General features: G+C 43.8%; 1 protein-coding gene across 1 annotated transcript in view; it reads left to right on the forward strand.

Annotated features, from left to right (window-relative positions):
• TIAM2 (TIAM Rac1 associated GEF 2) overlaps positions 1 to 26,038 on the forward strand; it is a 120,144-nt gene that overhangs the window by 42,288 nt on the left and 51,818 nt on the right. The window contains exons 7-13 of the mRNA XM_090280011.1: positions 298 to 483; positions 1,068 to 1,214; positions 11,541 to 11,702; positions 13,247 to 13,351; positions 13,534 to 13,612; positions 15,668 to 15,760; positions 16,341 to 16,604. Coding sequence (XP_090136137.1) covers positions 298 to 483; positions 1,068 to 1,214; positions 11,541 to 11,702; positions 13,247 to 13,351; positions 13,534 to 13,612; positions 15,668 to 15,760; positions 16,341 to 16,604 — 1,036 coding nt within the window. The remainder of the gene's footprint in view (positions 1 to 297; positions 484 to 1,067; positions 1,215 to 11,540; positions 11,703 to 13,246; positions 13,352 to 13,533; positions 13,613 to 15,667; positions 15,761 to 16,340; positions 16,605 to 26,038) is intronic.

Raw genomic sequence — 26,038 nt, forward strand, 5'->3', positions numbered from 1 at the left:
TACTATTGTGCATCCTGCCTTCTTAGGTCAGTGAGTTTTATAGCATTGGCATTCTCCAAAGGTCGGGCGTTTGGGCAAGACACCATATCAGGACCACCGGCTGTGTTTTGCTGACAGTAGTTACCGTCTGACCCACTGTGCTTTGGCAGGAGGGTGCTCCCTGAAGGCTAACGTCAGCCATGCCACACCAGCAGAGATGATTTTTTCCTTGTAGTCCGTGAAAGGGACCGCATTTTCAAGTTGATCCGTGAACGCTTCTCATTTTTACTTCCGTTGCCCCTGTTCTTGTGTAAACAGATTCAGCAGTGGGAGCAGAACCTGGAGAGGTTTCACATGGATCTGTTCAGGATGCGCTGCTACCTGGCCAGCCTGCAAGGCGGGGAGTTGCCGAACCCCAAGAGCCTCCTGGCCGCCACCAGCCGCCCCTCCAAGCTGGCCCTGGGCAGACTGGGCATCTTGTCCGTTTCCTCCTTTCACGCCCTGGTAAGTGCTCCAGGGAGGACGGTGGCCCTCAGCTCTGCTGCGACTTAACCCAGTGACTGACCAGGGCCCCCAGGGGCCGAGCACCTGGCGATGGAGGGTTGAGATGCTGCATATTAGGAGTCCTGGCTTCCCTGCTGCTGCTGCTTCTAGGAATCCAGCTACTAGTAGACAGTTATTAAACATTCACGTCTGCATCTACCTTTCTGTCATTCCTTCCTGACCAGGTGGTCTCAATGGGGTGAAGAATTAAAGGGCTGGTTGGAGATTGTGTGATTGGACTTTCTGAAATCGCTCCTGCGTGGGTGGTACCAGCTCAGCCTGGGGGAGGGGCGGCTCGTGGATTGTTCTGCTGATGCTTCTGTCCTCCATGGAGAGGTCTGAATGTTGTCATGAGGCCCGTATTACCCAGATAAGTGATGTCTCTGTGGCGAATCCGTTGCTGGCATGTCAGACATGCTGCAGCCTTGGTCTGGGCAGAATGCGTTTCGAGCAGGCAGGGCTGACCTCCGTTAGGGCAATAGTTCATTCTCTCTGTCACCCAAATCATGTGCGCCAAGACTTTTGAAAACTGTGTTTTGAATTAGGTGTGTTCTAGAGATGACTCAGCTTTCCGGAAGAGGACACTGTCACTGACCCAGCGAGGAAGAAACAAGAAGGGCCTGTTTTCTTCACTAAAAGGGCTGGACACGCTGGCAAGGAAAGGGAAGGAGAAGAGGCCTTCTATAACTCAGGTGAGTTCCTCCACGTGGGAGGGACCACAGACCAAGCGGGAAACCCTTGGGTTTGCACCTGCTGCAAACCATAAATGTTCATTGTCCGTTAAGTATGAGATGAAAGTTGGCTCAGAGGGTTGCAGTCTCAGGGTGGACCTTTTTTCCCAAATGAAACACACAAGTTGCTCGGTCTCCTTTTGCCACCCCCAAAGAGGTATTGACAAGTTGCTCACTTCTGGGGTGCTTGGTAATACACAAGTAAGAATATTCAGAAAAGAATCCACACTTTTCATTGTCTTCAGTACTGATGTTTATTTTTCCTGTAGATTTCATGTTAAAATGTGTAAAATTAATAATCAGGGTAAGTGCAGCTAAATTCTGTTGATGGTGCGGGATGCTTTGCTCTTAATCTTTGTAGGCGTTTTGTCATTATGTCTTATAGACGAGCAGCCTGAGACCTGGAGAGGTGAGACCACCTCCTTATCCCTGTTCACAGAGCACCCGAGGGGCTGGGCTAGGACTTGGTCATCCTAGATGCAAAACCCTAAAACACTGGCCTGTTGCTGCTGCTGAATTTCTTTGAGGAAGAGCAGCTTTTAAAACATTTTTTCAAGTAAAAATAGCCGGAGCACTCATTGTTGAAATGTGGCCCACGTACAGTAAACTGTTTTCAGAACATTTTGAGTACTCGTATCCAAAGTACTTCCTAACACTGTGAATACAGTATATGGTATGAGTTTTATGTTGCTGATTGACATGTTTTAGGATTATTATTTTTTTCAGAGGCTATCGAAAAGATGAGTTATCATGATGTAAGTGAGTAGGGAAAATGTTTGTGATTAAGTCTGAAGAGATTCTTGTTTTTATTTTTAACAGGTGGTTATTATTTTGAATATGCTTTCAATATGACCTGGAAGAGAGGGACACATTTTATAGAACTTTAGTTTCTAATTTTTCTATAGGTATTTGATTATGTATAACAGGTTTGTGAATTAGTGAGTAACAGGGATCGTATCAACTTCTTTGGCCTGCTTATAACTTTGGAACAACAAAGGTGAAGGTGATAGGGAGCTGGTTGGTTGACTGAAAGGCGGTAGAAACCCATGAGTGCACTTGTATGTGGCCGCTGTTTTTGTACATTCATAGAAATTGAAAAAGAATACCACATTTTTAAATTGTGTTTCCACTTGCACTTTAATTGTAAAAAGTAACCATTTGTTAGTTATACATGAAAATGCATTTCTTCATTATAAATTGTAGTTAACTGAAAACCATTGGACCGCTGGCTAATGCTGGGCTTATATTTTAAAATTGAACTTCTGTCATGTTTAAGTAACGTCTCTGAGGCAAATTCTGATTTTAATCCAGGTAGTCAGTTTTACATAATTAAATGATAATGATAAATAATTCTATAACCTGCTTATTTTTCTTAGATGTTGACATTTAGCTAATGAGCTATGAGCCTAATACGGTCTTTACCCCATTGTGTGTGGCAAATGTTCCCAGCATAAGATTTCTCGATAAACAAAAGCATTTGGTTGAACATTTCTGTTTTTAAAAGATATGAAACTAATTATAGTGTCGGTATTTATACAACTGAATGAGGCTGATGTGTAGTAGGTAGGTATCTATAAGTGTTTAAATGGCCTATTCTTTAATGTTTATTATTCTGCTACAAAATATAGAAGATAGAAATCAGAAAAAAATAAAGGAAATTGTTCTTAGTTCAAGCACAATGAATTTTAATATTTAGCCATATTTCTTACCATTATTTATTTCATGCACATTTAAAAAACAGTTATAAGCTTGATTTTGGTAGTTTTGCCAAGTTGAATTTGAGCTCTGACCCACTTCTTTGGAAACATGTGCATATTGATTAAAAGCAACATCAAGAAGATCCAAGATGACTTGAATAATGACATCACAGAAAAGTAGACTATGTAACCATAGGGGAAGGAGAAAACCCAACTTTTTCAATGTGGTGGAGTGGAAAATAGAACAAATTGTGACTTGAACTCTTATACAATGTTGTAGAACTGAAACTTTGAAGTACTGAAAAGGGTAGCTGCCAGAAAGAACATTGCAGAGCGATTTTGTTGGTCTTTTTCCCCACTGTCCACTGGGTGTTTGATTCAAGTGGCAGCCGTGGGTTTTCTGGACCTCAGCTACCTCCAAACTCCCGTAACTCCAGTGAGGCAGACACTGCTGTAGACGGCAGTCCTTGCGTATTACACGGTGACACTGGGGTAAGCTAAGTGGGCGGTGCAAGTTCAGAATCTTTACATGAACTGGTTCACGATAAATTTAGAATTAAAATAGTCCCTGGTAGGTAAATAAGAGATAGTCTTGAAATGCCGATTTTTTTTTTTTTTTTTTTGCAGGTATCTGAATTCATGACAACTCTATCTTAAAAGTGTCATGAGTGAGGTCAAAGTAGGAGCTTTTGTTTCTTCTTCCCTGTTCTTCAGCAATACTTACCCTCATTTGAGAGTTTAGTGAATTCAAAATTGCATTTTCCTCTCAGGCTGGTCAGGGGTCATCCCACGGATCTGTGCTGCGGTTCACACCTGTGCTGCGGATCAGCAGCTTTGAGAAACTGTGCAGGTTTCCACATGGGAGCTGAGTCTTCTTTTTTTAATCTTCACCTGAGGACATTTTCTGGGGATTGAGCCCACAACCTAGGTGTGTGCCCTAACTGGGAATGGAATCAACAACCTTTTGGTGTATGAAATGATGCCGATTAAAGCCACACCAGCCAGGGACCATTGTGTCCTTGAAGCTGTGTTTCATGTCACTGATCTGCCACCCGATCTTCTTCATCAAATTATTGTATCTTGGGTTTTACATCCAACAAACCTCTACATTATTTGGTGAGGTCGAAACCTGATATTTCATATGCTTTAGCAGAAGCAGGCAGTGTTACCAATGAATTATTTGGGATAATTCAGTGAATTGGGAATTCAGTTTGAAAAACTGAGCAACGGTGAAGTGTTAGACACTCTGATAGGTCCTGGGTCAGGGGGTGAGGGTTGAGCGAGGGACTTTCTGGTGACCCTAAAACATACAACTAGATGGCCACCTATTCTGCGTTCTCATGAGGTTGGCTCTGACTCATGTGGAGTCAGGTGTTTATACAACTGAGTGAGGCTGATGGGTTGTAGGTAGGTTTCTATAAGTGTTGAAATGGCCTATTCTTTAATGTTTATTATTCTGCTACAAAATCTAGAAGATAAAAATCAGAAAAAGTAAAGGAAATTGAGCTACTCATGTGCCATGGTTGTTGAAAGCACCTCCAGGTGGTAGCGCTGCCCGAACTAGGGTAGAAAACCTCTGCTCAAGCCCTGCCCCCTCCACCTCCTGTCCTCAGAGGTCAGGGGCAGACAGCCCGGGTGATGACATATTCAGCTTGTTCCAGGAAGCCCTGTCTGTTCTTGGTTCTTGACCAGTCACCGGGGTAAGGGAACCAAATCCAAACCTTCTTTAGAAATCATGCCATCAAAATGGTAGACTTTTCATAATAATTTCCAGTCCCTGCCCCATTATTTCTATACACTCACAGAACCTATTGCAAAATCCAGATCAAATCCCATCTTTCTCCAGGGATTTTACTTAATTTTGTATTTAAAAAACATATATATAACTATTAGTTGCTTGGTTCTCATTCCATATTGCCTCTTCCTGTCAGTCATCCCAGCAAGTCCCTGCTACATCATGTTTCCCTGGGCAAGCTCGGAAGCAGGACCAGTGTTCAGGTTGCTTATGCAGATCCTATGATTATGTGTATATTCTCAATACATAACACACTGCCAAGGAAACAGTCTTGCTTAATACGTTTGCCTATTGTCTATGTTAGATGTAGTCCTTTAATGGTTGAGAATTGTTTGATCTGAAATAAAAACCCATACTTTTGCCCTGGTGGCTGTGGCTCAGTGGTCTGAGCACCAGTCTGCAAACTGAAAGGTCGCTGGTTCGATTCCCCGTCAGGGCACATGCCAGGGTTGTGGGCCAGGTTCCCCAAAAGGAAACTGATTGATGTTTCTCTCATACATCAGTGCTTCTCACCTTTTCTTTCTCCCACTCTTCCCCTCTAAAAATAAATAAAATCTTTAAAAAAAAACCCATAATTTAAAAATTGTATCTTCCAGCATTAAATAACTTAAAAGTCTTACTTTGAAAGTTAAGAAATTGCATAATCAAAGGACTTTCTATTAACAGAACTTACGTTGGACTTTGAAAATAATTTTTTCTATAATAGCCATTAATGGTTAGAATTAATTATATAAGTTGGGCTCAAGTTACCAAAAGGTCTTGTGATTTAATCGGCAAGTCCCACTGATGCCGTAATGGGCCAGAGAGAAGTATTACAGCATCTGTTTCTTAAAGCATATGTATTTAAACAGCTCTCCCTATTTATTTTAACTAACCATTGCTGCTGATACGGGGATGCTAAAGAAATACCTTTGCCTTATATAGGGCTGTTTTAATTGTGTATTTACATTTCTGTACTGCAGACTCAGATAACTAGGTTTAAATTGAGTTGCCGATTGAATTAAGGGCATTTGTTTTTCTATATCTCTGGGACTTAAAATTCTGCCTGTCGCTGGTTGAATAATTAATATTTCATTTCACTAGTGTTCCTCTGCTCATCATTCTTGGCGTATGTTTATAACATGCACACACCATGTATCTGTATACAGTCAGTATATTGTTAGTATGTCCATTAGTGTAACACAGAAAGGCAGTCATTCCCGAGAGATAGGAGGGAGAGGTTCACGGGCACTTTAAAATATTCTGCTCTGATTGGGGCCGCATGTAACTGTTCCACAGTGACTCACCCCAATTTGAAATCTTTATTCCACCCTGCTTGGAATAAAGCCCATCTTATTTGAGCATTTTTTTAGAGGACAGTTTGGCTAGCCCAGAATGAAAGCTTTTTATAGGGACCTCTTGATGAGTAATAATGAGTCTCAGTGAGTGTTCGCAGGGAGGTGTGTGTTATGGAGATCGTGGTGACAGACCCCCCACTGCTGCTCAGAATGGGCAGCTGCTCCAAAGGCCTCATTGCAGGGCCTGTGGCGCCCCTGGGCCTTGGCCCTCACTCCTGGAAACTTGGCTTGGGGTGTCCCAACAATCTGTGGCATCGAGTGAAGGAAGTATTGTCGCATTAGTCATTAGCTCCAAACTGGAAAAAAATTTGCTGATGTTTTTAAAATGGAAAATATGAATGAAACCACTTATTTGTGACTATAACGTAGGAGTTTGTTTAAAGTGAATGTTAGTATGGAACCCTACGTAACATGCATACATATATGGATCGATGGGTAGAAGGAAGGACAGAAGGAAAGAAAGGAAGAGAAAGAAAGCAGAGACACGGGCCATTTTCCTTTCATTTTAACTGATGTTTGGAGAAAGAAACACTTTCTCCTCTGGGCCCATTTCCTCTTGTGAAGAAAACCCAGAGGTGCCAGGCCTTCTGTTTTCTGCTCATCTCACTTCCTAACGGACTTCCCTTTTCTCGGCCACCTGTGTGGCGCCGGGCGCGTTTGTGACAGCCCGGCTGTGATTCTGCCGCTCCCTTCCCTGCCCTGATCCAAGTAGTAACTGCAGGCCCTTCGAGCCGGCGGCATCTGCCCTGCGAACATGCGGGGTCTCTATGTCCTCTCCTTGGAATACGCTGAGCAGAAGGAATCTGATGCGTGCTTTCAGGACCATCCATGTAATAATGATGATGACGATATAATATAATACTAATACTAATAATAAAATGCTCTCTGGAAGTTGTGCTTCAAGGGTGGCCACAGTGATTTGCAAACCTTAACTAGCCAGGGCTGCCAGTCAGTGATGTTCCCATTTCGTGGGCAGCCAGTCAGAGCTGACCTCTCGGGTATCTGCCGTCAGTGGTTGCCCCGGTCCCCCAAGGTGATTCGCATTCAGGTCTTTATAGGGGCCGTCACAGAAGCATAGAGGCTAAATTTATTACACTGTGATGCCACCCTCCAGACTGAGCTTCAAAAAATACTTTCACATGGTTGTGGTCTTTCGCACAAAAAGGCACGGTTTCTATACCTTCCAGTGCCATTCCTGACACCCATCCCTGACCCCACCCTGACCCCAGAGGCTGCCATTTTCAGCCCCCTTTAAAGGTGAAGAAACTGAGGCCCAGAGCGGTTAGAGAACCAGCCCTGCCAAGGCTGGGATTTGACCCAGATTGTCTGCTGTGTTTCTACCGTCTCTCTGTGTCTTCTCCAGGGCCTGGAAACCCAGAATGGGTTAATTGGAAACTAATTTTCAGGGGGACGGTGTGGGGGAGTAGGAGGCAGGCTGAATCTCAACAGTCTTGACCGAGGCAGCCAGCCGCGTGCTTCGGGGTGAGTCGTTCAAGATTGAACTGGGAAGAGGGTTTTCCCGATGGCTCCGTTTGTTGTGCTTATTTTCAAGATTGTTCCTTTTATGACAAAGAATGTAGGAGAATATTGTATCCGGCTTATTGAAAATAAAGCGTGTGTATTTCCAGCGCGGAGAGCATTGCCCCTTGAGGAAATTAATCTGGTTTTGTCCAAATGGGCCTAGGAGAGCTGTCTGTACCTAACAGCTTTTTCTTTTTCTAGTTCAGATTAATTAATTTCACATTCTTGACACTCCCTTTGAATAACCAGGTTTTACCACTGTAATTGCATATATACTTCTGGGGCGTGTGTGTGTGTATTACACACAGTAAAAAATTATATATTTTCATTGAGGGCTCTCTTGGGAGGGTCTGACTCTTCCTTGGGTTGATAGGCACCTTGTCTGCGGTCATGCACTCCATCTTAGGTCAAGGGTAGACTCTGGAAATGATTCCCTCAGAGCTCTTGTAGGCACAAGGCCCTGTTTAATTGAGTTGAGTATGAATATTTCTTCTGTCCTTCTTTCCATCTCTCTATTTCCCTGCACCTAGTCTCTTGTTGAGGACTTCCTCCCTGGTAATAATCTGTTCATTTCTCCTCTTGAACTTTTAGGGAAGATTAAGAAGTTGACACTGTATACACAGATTTTTTAAAAAGATTTTATTTATTTATTTTTAGAAGGGAAGGGAGGGAGAAAGGGAGGGAGAAAAACATCAATGTGTGGTTGCCTTTTGCACACCCCCAGCTGGGGATCTGGCCCACAACCCAGGCATGTGCCCTGACGGGGAATCGAACCACCAACCCTTTGGTTCACAGGCTGCCACTCAATCCACTGAGTCACACCAACTAGGGTTGAACAGATTTGAATAAGATACTGAGAATGGACAGCTTTTACTTTGCAGGCCTATGTATGATAGTGAATTTCTAGTTGCTTCCACGTTAACACCCATGCCTTGGCTGTGTTCTGGGGTGCAGGATGCACCGTTTTAAGGGCTGAAGGAGACCTAGCACCCTCTGCGATGTCACGCATCTTAGCACCTGGGGGCGCCAGAGCAGCCTGGAAATGATTGTCGGGGAGCTGGGCTTAGCTCAGTGCTATACCAGGGACACAGGAGAGCAGGCTCATCGAATTGCATGGAATTGGGGTAATGAGGGAAGCGAGCAGGAGAGGCTTCATGCGGTGGGGGTAGCGTTTGAAATAAGGCCGCAGGATACACGCGGTTTCAGCGCTGAAGCTGTGTGGGAGGCAGCGGAGTGAAATGAGGGTCCGGGAAGCAAAGACAGCGTTCGCTCCATGGTGGGGAATTGGCAGGTGAGCCATTTTGTTCAACCAGAACGTGGTGTGTGTGTTATTGATGGAAAGGAACTGGGAAAGTTAGGTGTGTCCTTCTTGTGGGGAGGTGACTGCCTGGCTGATATTTCTGTACAGTGTCGTGGTGGTGAGCACACGCTCACGCCAGGTTTCTAGGGTTCAAATCCTCACAGCATCGCAGTCACAGCTGCCTCTGTGCACAAGGTCCCGGGCTTTTCCATGCCTCATTTTCCTCACCTGTTACATAGAGGGTCATGATGGCGCTGTCCTCGAAGGGCTGTGAATGGCAGCACCTCAAAGTGGGTTCCCTTGGGTCTGCGTGGTGGCCTCTGTGAGGGACAGTGAGGACGGGACAGGAGGGCAGGAAGGGGTGGGTGTGAGTCTGCATCTCTCATGCCCCTCCCCCACCCGCCCATCCTCAGTTGGGATTTTCCTGTTCTGTTCTGGAAGTGCAGGACGAAACTGCTTTGCTGCAGGAATGGGGACTCTGATCGCCTCCTGGCCCGGCTGCCGGCGCGGTTTCTTACCCCACAGTGACCTCTGCTGGGCTTTTAGTTAGATGCCGGGGAAGCGCGGTCTGAGAGCGGCTCAGGGCCTTGAAGGCAGGCGTCGGCATGGCACTGCCTCACCTAGTTGACATCACTGCTCAGATGACAAGAAGTACCTGGGAGGTTTCCCAGGGAAGGAAGTGGGACCCGCTGAAATAAGGACCCTTCAGGAGAGAGGGGTGTCCTCGTTGGTTCCCTCTTCCTTGGCCCCAGGCACCTGCTCCTCTGCCCCCTTTTTTCCCCTCGTCTTGGCACATGGGGTTCATATTCATCCTGGGCTGCGATCCTCTCTGTCCAGGAAAATGTACAGAAGTGACGTATCCATGACGGACCCAGAAATGCCACTCAGGGGAGCAGCACATTTACAAATGACAACCCAGAAAGATGGGCCTTCCTTGCTTTGCCTAAACCTGGTTTAAAAAAAATTTCTTTACTATACCTATTTTTATTTTAAATCTTACATAAGATCTTTTACTTTTGTTAATGCCTAGAATTGAAACTGCGAGGGAGGGACCCTCAAAAATCAGAATTTATTTATAAAAACTTGTGTATGTATTCTTACGTGTTTAAACTTGAGTCACCTTCAAAGTATCTCCGTTTGATGCAATAACACACCTATGGAGAGTTTTCTCCACTGCTCGTGACAGGTTTTGAACTTGTCGGTTTTGATGCCTTTTAGTGCTTCTGTTGCTTTTTGTTCCACCTCTTCCACATCAGCAAAACGTTTCCCTTTGAGGACTTTTTTTTAATCCAGGGAAACAAAAAAAAAAAAAAAAAGTCACTTGGAGGGAGATCAGGTGAATAGGGAGGGTAGGGCATGGAGTCAGGCCGTTTTTGGTCAAAAACAGCAGCGTACTCAGTGTGGTGTGGGCAGGTGTGTTTGTATATCACATCATGAAATGGGTAAATGTGTTGAAAGTCTTAAAAAAAGATTCACTGAAGCCAAAAGCAGCCTCTCACAACAACACCAGCTGGTGCACTGGTCCAGATGGGTTCCTAGAACACTCACTTAACAGGGGAAGCCTGCACTCCAAGGGGCCTGCCCTCCAGAAGATAATTCTGCCTTTTTTGGGGTCCCCCCTCATATAATTGTCCATCAACGGTAACTTGAATGTGGGATGAGTGGGCTATAATACTGAGAGGTATTGAATCTGTACAGTTTCTTCTGTGCAAGTTGTTTTTACATATATGATCTCTTTTGCTCACAAAAATTAGAATTTTAAATTACCAACTTTAATTATATTAGTAGTATCCACTTTCACAGAGCAGGACACGAGGCTCAGCAAGGTCAGTGTCCTGTCCTAGGTCCCTCCTTGCTGGCTAAGCAGTAGAGTTTGGGACATGAGCATCAGGCCTTTCAGATCCCCGCATCTTTTCTTTACCGCCAGACTCACGTCCAAACTTGGCCAGAGGAAAACATTTCTGAGTGGCTTAGTAAATGTTAACTATTTTTGTTAACTAAGCATAGAAGTACAAATAAGCACGAGGTCATTGAATTATTGCGGTGATGAAGTTCAGGAAACTCAGCTTGTTTGGAAAACACGTTGGGGGTTGATTTTTAAAATAATATTTAGATGTGAAACAGAAAAAATTTTCCCCAGGAAGAAGGGTCCAAATCAGTTGGGAAGAAAAGCATGCTTGGTGTTCAGTGCAGTTCAGGGTTAGGATGCAGGCAGGCATTGGGGGCCATGGATGGCAACGTATCTAAACGTCACCGGCGTCATGGCCTAGATGTAGATTTCACGGGGCCTCTTCTCCATCTTCACCTGGAGAGCAGTAAAGGTGGATACAAAGCAGTCCTTACACTGACTGCCGTGCCTAACCTGGGCTGCGAGGCAGAATGGCATGGCGGCTAGACCATGGAACAGGGGCCACTTGACTGCTACTCAGCCTCCTCGGGCACTGGTGTCACGTGGGTAAAATGAATATGGACACGCTGGCCTTGTCTGCCCCAGGGGGTCATGAGAAGCCAGACATAGAAGGAGTATGAAAGAGTTTACTATAAAATATGCCTTAAATTAGGGGATATTATTTTAGTAGCTTTTCTCATTTAAAAAAATCAAATCTGTCTGCACTTTCTTTTGGAACCCAAAATCAGGTCGATGAACTTCTGCATATGTACGGTTCAGCAGCAGATGGCGTTCCCCGCAACCACACGTGGGAGATGCAGACTTACGTTCACTTCCAGGACAATCAGGGAGTTACTGTGACGATCAAGCCAGAGCACAGAGTGGAAGATGTTTTGACTTTGGCATGCAAGGTAATGGATTCTGCTGCAGAAATATAGTTCTGAAGAAAAAGAATCATGTTGCATTGCTATGCCAGGGAACCTATTAACTTGTTCATTAACATATTTATTAAGTGGTATTTTCCTTCTCCATCTTTAGGAAGTAGGCATTGTTGTTAGGGCATGGCCGGCCCTCTGCCGTCATGAAGAACCTGAGCTATTTTACTGAAATTCTATATCCACCTTTCTATCTAGAATAAGTCTGAAGGGTGCTGTTATTTAAGTTGCCTAGGGCTGGTGCCCTAGAAGAAGGTGGCATACATTTTGAAGTAGTTTGATTTAATACTAAATAGTTTTACCAAGTCTCTCTAGATTAAACAAGTCACTTGAGGACTTGGAGTTTCCTGGAGACTGTTACAAGATGTTTTACTTATTATTCAAATTGGGTTTTCTTTCTGAAAAGGTTGCTCGGAAGCCTTCGAGAGACCCCACTGAGGTGGACGAGACTCAGCACCACCAGATTACTATTTTAGACCACCAGATGGAGCAGTAGAGCTGAAATAGTTTTAAGTTTTCAGAGGAAGTACCATCAAATATATGAAATGGTTAACAAAAAGCAGGCATGTAGCGTTTGGTCGCTCTTTGCCACGGACACTTAGTGAATGTAGACAATCCTTCATTTCAGTTCTCCTTTGTCACTTGGAGTTAAGCCTTAGCATACCTGGCATTTATATACATAGCTCCTATTCTTCTTTATTTAATTTCTTTTACTCAGTTATGTAAGGTGTTTATTCAGGCTGTCAATATGTTGTTTTGTAGCAATGGTATCAATTATTAACTTGATGAAGTTTCTAAGTGATAGCGGATGTCAGAAGGAGTGGGTGCAGTAGACCCAGGTAGAACATAGACCTGACGTAATTTCTTATTCTTGAAAGTGAGAGAGAGAAAGAGAGAGAGTTTGGGGGCAGGGTGGGAGAGGGGAGGGAGAACACAAGTATATGAGTGTATTCATTTTCCTTTTGAAAACCTTTATAGTAGGAAATTCCTAATTCTGAAGTCTGTAGAGCATGAGATTGTTCACATTTCATAAATTTCTCTACTTTAGTGTAGTGGGAAACAAAATTAGGTACAGCCAATATGTGAAGAGATAGCATTTGCTGGGAATAGTATGATACAGGGGTGGCCAAAAGTAGGTTTACAGTTGTAATAGAAATAAGTAATACAATAATTAATAAATACTCAAACAAGAATAAGCCCTGTGTTTCATGTACTCACAACTACAAACCTCCTTTCGCTCACCCCTATATAGTCTCTTGTCAGATATATGCTCCCAAAACCTCCTTAAGACATCTCTTGCTTTTAGTGATCAGTAGTATTTAGAGAAGACCTGGAAAATCATTGTTTGTCTCTTCCTACCTTTTTTGCACATTGAAATTTAATCTTTTTTATATAGGTTTAAACTGAGCAACTTACATATGGCATCCTTTTTAGAAATGTCCCCTTTGATTTTTTTAATGAACCAATGATGAATTTAGAAAGAATCTTTAAAGCCTGAATAATTATTTTTTTCCTTACAGATGAAGCAGTTGGAACCCAGCCACTATGGCCTACAGCTTCGAAAACTAGCAGATGAAAACATCGAGTACTGCATCCCTGCGCCACACGAATACCTGCAGGAACAGGTGAGGGCGTCAGCCCCAGAAAGAGAAGTCTGAACCACATCCGTGGCCTCTTAATTTTGGAACTAAGTAATTTGGGGGCAGAGTTCTGCTTAAATTTGCCATCTAGTTTGGAAACAATCTAAGTAAATTTCCAAGACATCATGACAGCCGATCCCTGATTTCGTTGTTTTTACCTTTCGCAGGTTTATGATGAAATAGAAGTCTTTCCACTAAATGTTTATGACGTGCAGCTCACAAAGACGGAGAGCATGTCTGACTTTGGTGAGCATCAGAACGCCCTGGTCTGTCCTTCCCTCCTTGGCCACCGTACGTTCGGACCTCATTGTTTTTCTTTAAACGTACATTTTCAGGAACTCTGATAGTAGTTTCTGAGCTTCATCTTTCTTCATTTTTATTTATTTATAGTAGTAGGCTAAAAAGATATATTAATATTAGGGAAAGATGCCAAAGCGTTGAAAAGAAATATAAAAGGTGATGAGACATTTGAAAAGATGATGATAACACTTACAGTGAATTCACTTTGTGCCGGGTCCTGTTCTAAGCTGATTAATTCGTGATTCATATGCGTCATGATGCTCTTCCTCTCAGTGTCTTCTCTGCCTTGGCTCTCAGCTTACTTTCTCCCACCTGGAGCGCTGCCCTTCGCTGCTCCCGCCTCGTTCCTTGTCCCTCCTCCCTGATTGTGTCAATCAGACCTGCCCTTCAAGAACTAACTGGGAGTCTAACTTTCTTGAAGAAGCCTACGTGATTGCTTTAGCCTCAGTTCAACAATTAGGGTCAATACTACCCAAAGCACTTGGTGATATTTAATCCTTGCATTTCTGTTTATCTGTATTTAAACTTGTCTTTGAGCTCTTTATAGACTATGTTCATGTGTTAAAATTCATTTCTGTCTTTTACGATGTCAACTCAATAAGTAGATAATCATCAATGGATATTGCTAGAGAGAGACTATTTCGTATCTTGTTAAATATATTATTATTACAATTATTTTTCTTAAATGATTCAAGCTGATCAAATTCTACTGACTGTTTATTATGTTACGATCTCCTTTTTATGATATGTTCTTTGTTTCTTAATTTTTGTAATCTGTTAGACCCAAATGTTATGTTAGGTTTTCCTTGAAAGCCTTCTTAACATTCTGTCTGTACTTGGTTGGCCTTCACTTGACTTCCGTGGCCGCCCTATGAATCTCCTTTGCACTCGAATGACTGAAGGACTAATGGAAGACAATTGCAAAGACTCTTTCTGGTGACCACTGTCTGCCAGGCTTTGCCCGAGGCACAGAGCCAAGAGGGGGACATGCCATTCTTCCTGTCATCAAAGCGCCCCAGGGTCATGAGACCAGGACATGGCAACATGTTCTCCTGACTGCGGAGTCAGAGAGGAGGGTGACCTCCGGGTCGGGAAGATGTGATGTGTTTACTCGAGGCTCTGTGTGTCGTCTATTTAGGGTACGCCCTATCCATCCAGGTGTTTTTGTACCTGCTTAAAACGCTGAGCCCCATATAGGGCTGTTTCTTAACCAATATTTATTTTATTGAACTGAATTTGATTCAATTCAATAAGAGGGTTGTTTTTTTATTTTTTATTGTTGTCTTAACTTTAAAGAAATTTAAATTGTGGTGAAATACACATAACCAAGTTTGTCATAATTGAATGGTTAAGAATGCCGGGTTAGTGGCATTAGGTATGTTCACACTGTTGGGCAGCCGTCACCATCATTCATTTCCAGGCCTGTCTTCATCTTCCTGTTGGTGCCTGTTAAAGAGGAGCACCCATTCTTCTTCCCCCCACCCCTGGCAGCCTCTGTTCTACCCTCTGCCTCTATGTATTGACGGCTCTAGTTACCTCATACAGTATTTGTTCTTTTGTGCCTGGCTTATTTTCACAGAGTGTAATGTGTCAAGGTTTTTCCCTGTTATAGCATGTGTCAGAAGGTCCTTCCTTTTTGAAGAATGAATAATATTCCAGTGTATGGATATACCACAGTTTATTCACCCAATCCTCTGTGGATGGACAGTTGAGTGGCTTTGGCCTTTTGCCTGTTGTGAATAATGCCACGATGTGCATGGGTATGGCCTCCACTCTTCAGTAAGGTCATGTAATCATGTTTCTTCCACCTTTAGATCTGACATGTTTCTCTTTCTCGGACCCTGCTAGATATTTATGCCTTCAAAATAGTTATAACTGAGACATTGTCAACATACTGTACTTATAAGAATAGATGTTTGAGAAAATACTGCTGATCGAGTTGGGGAAGTTCGTCAGTGTGACAAATTTAGACTTGCGTTTCCCTTTTATTTTTATTCCCAGGGTTTGCAGTGACAGCACAGGTGGATGAGCACCAACACCTCAGCCGAATATTTATCAGCGATGTTCTCCCTGATGGCTTGGCCTATGGGGAAGGTCCGTGGGGCAGAGAATCTCTCTTCCCTTTTAATCCAAAACTATGGAATGCAGTCTGGCTAGTGAAATGTCCTTCTTACAATTTTGTCAGAAAATGGGTTCTTCACAAATGTTAAAGGAAGTAAACTTAATAGTTTAATTCAAAATACATATACGTGTGTCTGCGTGTGTGTGTGTGTGTGTGTGTGTGTGTGTCTGTAGTGGGGGAGAGACTGTGTTTTGGAAGAGAGTGTATGTACATACACACAGAGAATACACATGCATATTTTACAGACAGGCAGGCAGACAGAGATAAAGCAAGTGTCATTTTCCAGGGCACTCAGATAAATAGAAGGACAATTAATTTCAATTGCTCTCAAATTGTTTCCTTTTCAAACTCTTGCTTCTAATCCCAGCCTTGAGAGAGCAGACGTTGGTTTTGCTGTCATTGGCATCTAAGTACATTCTGGCACTTTCTCTGACGAGAGCAACTGAGCAGCCCTAAGAATACACAGTTTGAGTTTGCAGCTTTCTTTCATCATGAGATATTTCAGTCATCTGTCTCCTTTTGTCTTCCTCTGTTTCCCCTTCCTTGTTTCAGGGCTGAGAAAGGGCAATGAAATCATGACCTTGAATGGGGAGGCTGTGTCTGATCTTGACCTTAAGCGGATGGAGGCGCTGTTTTCTGAGAAGAGTGTTGGGCTCACTCTGATTGCCCGGCCGCCAGACACAAAGGGAACCCTGTGCACTTCGTGGTCAGACAGTGACCTGTTCTCAAGGGACCAGAAGGGTCTGCTGCCTCCTCCTAACCAGTCCCAACTTCTGGAGGAATTCCTGGATAACTTTAAAAAGAATACGGCAAATGGTAAGCTTGGTTCTTTCTGCCTTCTTCACTGCTGGTAACCACAGCTAACATTTTTAGGCTGTTTTTTTTGCTTACAAATTTAGATTATTTAAGGTGTTCGGAAGATACGTGCTCATTTATAGGAGAAGAACACAAATGTCAACCAAGTAGATTTGGTCAAAATGCCATGTGTTTTAGTGTAATACATCATAACACTTCCATGGAAATAGAAAAGAGTTAATTTTGTACAAACTAACATTCTTTAAAATAGCTGAATCTTTTTCCAGTCACTCATGATATTTAGTATTGTAATTGCTTTGTGATTCAAGGTAGATGAAAGCCAAAGTAAATGCCAAGGTTGATTTTTCTATTCAGTTGAATCAAAGGCAAAAACATTTTGTGGAAATCCACTGGGTTCTTAGAATTGTTGATGCAATTCACTTCTTTACCTCTTTTGTTAAGTACTCTTTTCTCAGTAAACAGCAAACTTTCAATGCAGGTCATGAATTTTAAAATTTTGTATAGACCTAAAAATGAAAAATTGTTTGCCAGGTTATTTTTCTGAAGGTAAAATTTCCATATGAGGCGGTCATGTGAAGGTTTGGATTTCTGAGCTTATCATGTATGCATATTTCATATATTGTAGTCAACTAAATGAGGAGCTCCAGCTAATACTGAAAACCTGCAGCCTCCCTCTGTACCCCTGGAGGAGGCTGGTCAAGCCCCCACAGGAGACCGAGCTTAGGGTTTTACCCAGCAAGCCCACGATGTAATTTTTATACTTAATTACGATCTCCGCGTGATTGCCAAAAATGAATGAAGAACACAAATGAGAACTTGTTAGGATAGATTTAATTAAAGAGGAAGTTTATTAGCTCAATTTTTGAATTAGAAACTCAGGTAGTAAGATGTATGAATCAGTAAGGTGTACAGTGCTTTCTTCTCCTCTCTCGAGGCTTCACGGCAACTTAAAATACCATCAAATCGACTGTTGGCGTAGAAAAGTGAGTTTCATAAGCCAAAAATGATGGTGGAACTAATTAATTGCTTGGATCAGTGAGGGCCACATTCAGCTTCCTGGGGCTGCGCTGTAGGCTGAGAGTTCCCCAGAATACACACGCATGTCCCCTCTCTGGATTCATTATTCCTGAGGGATACGTTCCCTGCCTGTTATATCTCTGTGCATTCTGTCATCACACGAAATCATTACAATCATACCCCTTTTGGTTCGTGCGGGAATGAGTTCCTGTGGAAAGCGGCAAAAGCAGTACGTTTACCCTTTTATTTACCTGGGAAAGATCAAGCAGGTCAGTGAAGCTCATTTACCACTTTTTTTTTTTTCTAAGAAAGCAGAATAGAGCAGAGGTCCTGCATGTGTTCGCTCTGGCGTGGCTCATCCTAGGGAGCCGCACTGATGTCTCAACCTAGTCCGAGTGGGGCGGTGCTTGTCCATGGCTGCCCTTGTGACAGGTCCCTCGGCAGCTGCGGTGTCCCTCCCTTCCCCGGACGGTGCTTCCCCACCAGCCCGGCCAGAGCCGCTGACGGCTCCAGGGTCCCGGCCAGACCGCGTGCTCCGCGGGCCCGCTGCCGCCCTCTGCCCGGCTCTGACCGCGCCCTTCACCGTTCCGGAGTCGTGCGCTTGTGCTGGCCACCGAAGGCCACGCGGACTGCTTCCCCCAGCGCTCTGCCCGGGCGGCGTTAGGGTGTTTCCTTTTGGAAGTGATGGCGTAGCTCGTGAAGGAAGTGAAAGCCTCGTGGGAGTGGGCATCTCGGGAGGCCGTCTGTCCATTTCTAAGGCTGGGGAAAAGGCAGGCAGGGGTGGGCAGGTGAGAAAATGGGAGAGAAAGAGAGAAGTAAGAGTGAGGCTCTCATTTGTGCATGATACCGCAATTACATGAAAAGCCTGAGTGTGTCGTCACTGATGGAGGGCATGAGGTGGTGACAAGCATGCAGGATTTCCTTGGCCTGCCCTTTCCAGGCTGTGTGACTTTGGGGACACCCCTCAGCCAGGGAGGTATGGGCGTGGGTAATGCCACCCCAGTGTCCTGTCCTCTGTTGGACAATTCTTTAGGTGGCCCATGGAATTGAGCCCCATTTTCACGTGACAGCTTTGCTTTCACTCCTTTTATGGGCTTCCTACCCTTCAGGTCTTACCTTCCCTACTCCCTTGCTTGGACTTCTCAGGGTCACCTTCCAGGTAAACTTCTGTATGCACGTCCTGGACTCAGACTCTGCTTCTGGGGTGCCCAGATGAAGACACCGAGCCCTGGTTCTTCACCCAAAAGACAAGGCTCCCACCCCTGCTCTAGCAGGTCACCCTGAGGCTGAGGGGTTGGTGTCTGTGCGTGCCCAACCCAGCTCTTTGCACGGCAGGAAGTCTGCAAATCTGACTCTCCCCTTCCCTCCCCTGTGCTGCTGAATGTTTCATAAAAAATGACTTGAATTTACTTTGGCAATGAAGTAGAAAACAGCAATTTCATTGTATTGCTAAAAAATAAAAATTACACAAGTAAAATAATTTAAATGACTTTGAAAAACAATTTTTCGGCCCTGGCTGGTGTGGCTCAGTGGATTGAGCACTGGCCTGCAAACCAAAGGGTCACCAGTTCGATACCCAGTCAGGGCACATGCCTGGGTTATGGGCCAGGTCCCCAGTTGAAGGCATGTGAGAGGCAACCGTACATTGATGTTTCTCTCCCTCTTTCTCCTTCCCTTCCCCTCTCTCTAAAAATAAATAAATCTTAAAAAAGAAAATAAAAAAAATTTTCATACAACTTTGAATTATACTCAGGAGTGATCATTTCTGAGTCTGCTTTCATTAAATGTCAAGTACCCTGGGCATCCACTACCACAAGGCCACCTGGTATAGCTGTCCCTCTGTGTCCGTGAGGACTTGGTTCCAGGACCCCTGTGGATACCAAAACCCATGGGTCTTCCAGCCCCTCCTATAAAATGGTGTAATATTTGCAAATAACCTACACACATCCCCCCGTATACTTTAAGTCATCTGTATATTACTTACAATGCCTAATACAATATAAATAGTTATACTGTATTATTTAGGGAGTAACACTAAGAAAAAAATCTGTACATGTTCAGTACAGAGGCAGCCATCGAAGCCTTAACCACACAGTATGTGTCAGCAATAACATGACTTTTTTTCCCCTCAATATTTTCAGTCCAGGGCTGATAAAATCTGCAGATGCAGAACCCACAGATATGGAGGGCCAACTATACTTGAAAAGAAGGAATATTTTCCCATTTTGTTTTCCTGAGAAGCTAATCCTCTGCCTGTTAATAGACACCAAACAGTTGGCTCTCTGACAGGAAAGCCCTGGTGTTTATACACACACTGTAAGCATATCAGCTGAGGAAGCAGAAGCCTCAAGCAGTTGTTTTGAGTGTATCAGTCTCTTGACTATCCAAGCCGAGTATTTATTGAGGCCCTGGAAAGAAGCTACATGGAGTTCAAGGCTCTTGATCTACTTTTGGCTTTGGACAGGTATCCAGAAATTTGTATTTGTTAGCAATAGTCTCTTAGGTGTGACAAAAAACAACAGCGACACCCCTCTTCTTACTGGTGTCTGACTAAAACAAGTCTCTTGGCCACAGTGGCAGGTCCCAAGGAGCCAGGGGACTGATTATGAGCTGTGTTCAGGTTCTGCGCTTTTTCTAGAAAAGGAGCATCCTCCTGGCATTGGGGCAATGGTTCTCACACTTCACAGTGCCCATGACTCCGACTCCGCTGAGCTTGTGAAAATGCAGATTCCTGGATCCTGCAAGCTCTGGTTCAGTCGAGCTTATTTGTACGGCCCTGGGGCCATTGAGTCCAAGGCGGTGGGTCTGAACTGAAGCATAGGACCTATGATCTTCTGAACGCTTCTGTGCGAAGGTTTTGAGGATTAAATGGGACGGTATGTGTAAAGTTCTCAGTCATCACGTCTGTGGTGCCAGTGTGTTGCTGTTCTCTGCATTAGGGCTTGTATGCCCCCGAGGTCCACCACTGACCGGCCCGCTGACTTGTCAGCTCTTCTCTTTTGTGCCTTAGGAGACGCTGTCCCTTCAGCACGTTGAGTGCCCTGAGGAACAAAGCGCTTCCAGCCGTCACGGCTTTGCTGTGAGACTTTCATGATACTCCATGTAGAGCGGGACAAAAAATACAAAGGAACTGACGGGTGTTCAATATTAGGTTCCTCTGTTTCCCTAGGAGTGAATGACCATTTGACTCTCGTGAATGTCTGCCTTGGTGATCCCCAGCAGAAAGAGAGGAAATGACCATAGGCTGTAGTTGACTTGAGCGAATTATTTTTACCCCTGGAATTCCCTAAAGAGCCTGGTGTTATTTTTAAGCCAACAAGGCAACCATTGAAGGGATCGGACACACCAGCCCTGTTTATACTGGGCTCCTATTAATGCTGTTTTTGTGATTTCAGTAGGAAAATCCCTTTTCTAGTGTATGCCCTCTTTTGAAAAATTCCAACAGCTTTTAAGTGAGTTTCACTGGGCACGGAGTTCCCGAACAAAGTCTTTCTGTAAGCACTGAACTTGTCACGGCGTGCATACGTTTTCTGTCTGTAAACGGCTATTCGCATTACCATTGTTAAGACGGGGGGGTTATTTAACAGGAGACCAAATAGAAAAGGCCTCTGAGTTCCTTCTCCCATTTAGACACTATCCACCCAGCAAACGCTTCTGAGATGATGAAGGTAATTGCAGCCTGAGGTTCGTTTTTTAATCCGTCACTCCACTTTGAATCACTCCCTTTTTAAATTGATGTATGAGTCGTGTGGAGTCTCGAGCTACCAGAAGCCACTTAGATGCAAATTCGCTCTTTGGAATAAACTGCTCCGGAACGTACGTGTCTGTTACATACCTTTTCACCAGAGGAAGACTTACAGAGCCAGCTCTGATGTGGCAAACCCGCTCACTTCCTGTTTATGAGAGCTAGGGCATCTGCCTTCCACAGCCAGGTTGGGGATGACTAACAACATTTAGCTCAGCAAATGCTTTATTTGTGTATAAAATGGTTATTACTGAGTCTGTCTGGCTGACACCCCAGATCTCCAGATGTAAAAACGTGTTAGTGTTCCTAAAGATGGTGGGTGTACTTTTTTAAAAAAATTAAAAATCTGATTGGGAAATACTGGTTTTACCAGAACACAGAGAACTTTGGCCTCAGAATGCAGAGTCTCTTATAATTGCACTGAAGGGCGTTTTCAGTCTCAGCTGTGAATGTGGTCTTTTAAAAAAAAATTTATTTTTTAAAGCAGTCTTTTTTTTTTTTTTAACAATTTTATTTATTTATTTATTTACTTATTTATTTATAGGGAGAGGGGAAAGGAGAAAGAGAGGGAGAGAAACATCACTGTGTGGTTGCCTCTCACGCGCCCCCAAATGGGGGCCTGATGTGCAACCTAGTCATGTGCCCTGACTGGGAATCGAACCAGCGACCCTTGGTTGCCAGGCCGATGCTCAATCCACTGAGCCACAGCAGCCAGGGCTTTGGATGTGGTCTTATTAGCAAGGGAGGGATTAAGGTCTCTGGATCCCAATTCCCTTACAAAACTTAGTGTTGTTAGAGAATTTGATTTCCTTTTTCTCATTCCCACTCATTCATTTATTTACTTGTTTAATAAAATAACCAATAACATTTTGTTCAATGTCGCAGGCTCATAAAGATGAATTAGACATCATTTTCCAGAAGCTTATAGTCTAGAAGGAGCAGTGAAACACTTGTACGTAGTAATTCATGATGTACAAACACAACTTTGCAGTACAAAGACTAAGAGGTCCAACACAGAGGTAGAATTCCACTGATCTTTGTGTTTATTTTGAGCGACAGGGGCCAGAAGAGAGGTGTGAGAATCAGAGAGAGGTCTCTGGAAAAGTCAGATGAAGAGCATTTGATCTAAGCTGCAAATGGACAGGTTATAGGTCAGGAAGTGTGTGGTGGGGGATCAACTGGGGACAAAGGCCAGAAGGCAGTCACCTGGCTTGTGTGGGAAGATAAAATGGGGAAAAAATGGGGAGTCTGTTGGGGTCACATTGTGGAAAATTCTGACTTCCTGGAACTTATAATAGATCATGGCAGGTACCTGAAAACAACTAGTGAGTACTGCATTATTTCCCCTCACCTTACATGAAATACAGAAGATTTGTCTGGTCCTTTCATGACCACTTAAGTGTGGCTTGAGACGCTTGCAGGTAGATATGGTACCCCTGCTTATCAGCTCTGTCATTCCACTGCTCCAGTCTTCCTTTGGGACTTAAGGCTTGCTGTTTTTTATGACAAGAAGTATCGTGTAAAATAAATACTCAGATAAATGTTGGGGGGGGGGGGGAGAAGAAATTCCTGCAGGTGCCTTAGAAAACCCACATGCTCCTCAGCATTGTGAAGCCCTACCTGTTAATGGTGCGGTTGATCCTCACAAGTCCCCTGTAGGTGTAGCCAGCCCTGCTGGCTGGTGGTAGGGACAGCTGGTGGGGAGACACACCCTGTAGCAAAGAAGACGTGGCAATGTGGGAGCTGAGCAAGAAGCTGATAAATGCAGTTTGCCAGCATTCTGAGTTAAAACGAGTGCTCTATTATCTCTCCTACATTAATTGCAAATACATCTTCCAGGTAAGAATCTGCAGAATCTCTCCGAAGCACGCTGTGTGAAATTTCTATTGGCTCTGTCACTTCTAATAGCCCTCCGAGAGTTCAGGGTGCCTGGATCACAGGCAGCCACCTGGGCCTGCAGAAGGAGCGAGAGCCCTGGGAAGCAGCAGTTCTCTGAAGCTGTGGTCGCCGTCGGGAAGAAGACACTTTATGGCCTGTTCCGTAAAAGGGGGGAAACCAAGACATGACTATTCCTGTGGATGTTAGGGTACTGGTTGTCCAGTGATGCTTGTCTGCATTTCCATTTCTGTTCCCTTCTTTTGTAATGGGCTGAGAAATGAATCACATTCCTGGCTCATTTCTCTCTATGAAGGAATTGAGACCATCAGGAAGGATCAAGTGTGGACATCTCTTTGTTAACTCTTCCCTCTAGAGACAGCTCTCTTGTGACTGTGTCTTTAATTTTTGGGGTTGGTAATATAAGGTTGGTGCGAAAATAATGTCTGATTTCGAGGTCTATTTTAAAAATGAAAAAGCCCATGATTATGAAAATATTTATTCGTTAACATAACCTCCTTTGCTTTCTAGAATCTCATTCCATCCATCAACTAGCTTATAAATGCCACGCTTAAAAAGTTCTTTAGGTTTTGAAGCAAAATATGAATCTAGCTCATTTTCAACCTCTTCTCTTGATGTCAATCAACCTAAGACCATCCAAATGGTTCTGTAGTCCCCGAAACAAGTGATAAGCAGAAGGAGCAAGGTCAGGAGAATATGGAGGATGAAGCAATGTTTCCCAACCAAGCTCTTTCAAGAAATTTTTGGTGAGTCGAGCTGTGTGAGGACAAGCATTATTGTGATGGAAGATGACACCCTTCCTGTTGACTAAGGAGGATCGCTTTTGGTTCAAAGCTGCTTTCAAACAACGAAGTTGTTCACAGCAAAGATTAGCAGTAATTGTTTGATTATTGTCTAAGAGTCCGTAATGGACAATTCCTTCCATATCCCATCACATACTCAACATGATCTTCTCTGGATGAAGCCCTCCTCTTGGTTGTTGAACTCTCCTTCCTCCTCGACTGATCCATGATCAGTGGCGTTAACGTTATGGTAAAGGATCCACTTCTCAGCGCCTGTAACAAGCCGACCTAAAAATGGTGCCCAAAGGTGTCGTGAAAGCAGTGATTCACAACAAGCAACACGGTGTCTCAGAGTCTCTGGAGACGGCTCGTGTGGGACCCATTTCCCAACCACTGAAACCTTTCTGGTCCTTTTCAGTTGGCATAGCACAGTTGTATGGGCTCCGTTACATTGTTCTGCAAGGTCCCTAGAGGTAACGATGGGATTTTCTGTGACAACAGCTCCCAACACTTCGGAATCAAGTTTTTTTGGACGACCCTCTTTTGGCTTGTTTTTCAAACTGAAATCCCCACTTCGGAAATAGGAAAACCACTTCCTGCAACTTCTTTCAGTCACTGCATCGTCCCCATAAGTGCTCTGAATAGACTTTGCTGCTGTAGTTGCATTGGCACCTTTATGGAACTCATAGAGTAAAACATTTGTAATGTGACCTTTAGATGGGACGACCATGGGTACAAATATTGCGGACGATTATGAACAATACTTAGATAATCTGAAAATATAAGGTATAAATTAATCACTGTGACATCAAAAAATTATAAGAGGCACAAATTTAATAAATACTATCTAAAACGTTCTTTTAAAAAAGCCAGACATTACTTTTGCACCAACCTGTACTATACATGTGCATAGTACAAAAATTAGCAGCGTAAGAGGTTAAACAGTGACAGGTAAGTCCTGCTAAGCTATATAGTGAAGTGATTAAGAGTATGAACACTAACCAGACAACCTGGGTTCAAGTTTGGCTCCAGGTTTGCCCACTTAGCTGTGTGACATTGGATGGACAAGTCACTTGAGCTCTCTGTTCCTAGTTTTTGCAACTGTAAAGAGGCCTAGGTTTTTATGGAAAGACTAGATACTTCCTGGGACAGAGTAGAGGCCACATAAGTGTTTCATAAATAAAATAGGTAAATTTTTCTCACCCTGTCCTTAGCCGCCCAGTTTCTCAGAGGTAATCATTGTTCCTAGTTTCTTTCTCATCATGACCTGGAGACTTAAATTTTAGGGAAAATGGTGGGTTACTTTTCTACTTTTATTTTTACTGCATTATCCTAGTACATGGCTGTGGTAGGCAAAATAATGCCACCCCTCCCTTTGCCCCACCTAAGAGTGTCCACACTCCTAATCCCAGGACCTGTGAATATGGCCAAAGGGACTTAAAAGATGTGATTCCATTAAGGATCTTGAGATGGGGAGATTGTGCTGGCCTGCCTGGCTGGGTACAAGGCAGTCACAGAGGTCTTTATAAGAGGGAGGCAGGAAAGTCAGAATCAGAGATGTCACGATTGAAGCAGAGGTCCAAGTGATGCAAGCCCGTGAACCAAGGAAAGCAGGCGGGCGGCCTTGAGAAGCTGGAAAAGGCGTGGAAATGGTTTCTCCCTTAGAGCCTCCTGTGGGAGTGCAGCCCTGATAACTTAGTCTTCTACCCCTTCCCCCACCCCTAAACTGTAAGATAATACATTTGTGTTCATGTCAAGCACCGTGTTTGATGGCAGAGAAACAAAAATGAAAATCCCCATCTTTAGGGTGCTATAGTATGTGTGTGTTGGGGGGGGGGTGGCTAGACGTTTGAACAGACAAGAATCACAATCCATCATCCTTGTTGCTGTAGTTTGCAGTTCCTAAACATGTTGGCCTCCAGATTCTTTATTGTTAAAAATGATCAGAGCTGTAGTTATGTGGGTTATATTTATCAGTATTTACTATATTATAA

The sequence above is a fragment of the Furipterus horrens genome, unplaced genomic scaffold (assembly GCF_987537825.1).
Source record: "Furipterus horrens unplaced genomic scaffold, mFurHor1.1.pri manual_scaffold_6, whole genome shotgun sequence".
In the NCBI taxonomy this organism is placed as follows: domain Eukaryota; kingdom Metazoa; phylum Chordata; class Mammalia; order Chiroptera; family Furipteridae; genus Furipterus; species Furipterus horrens.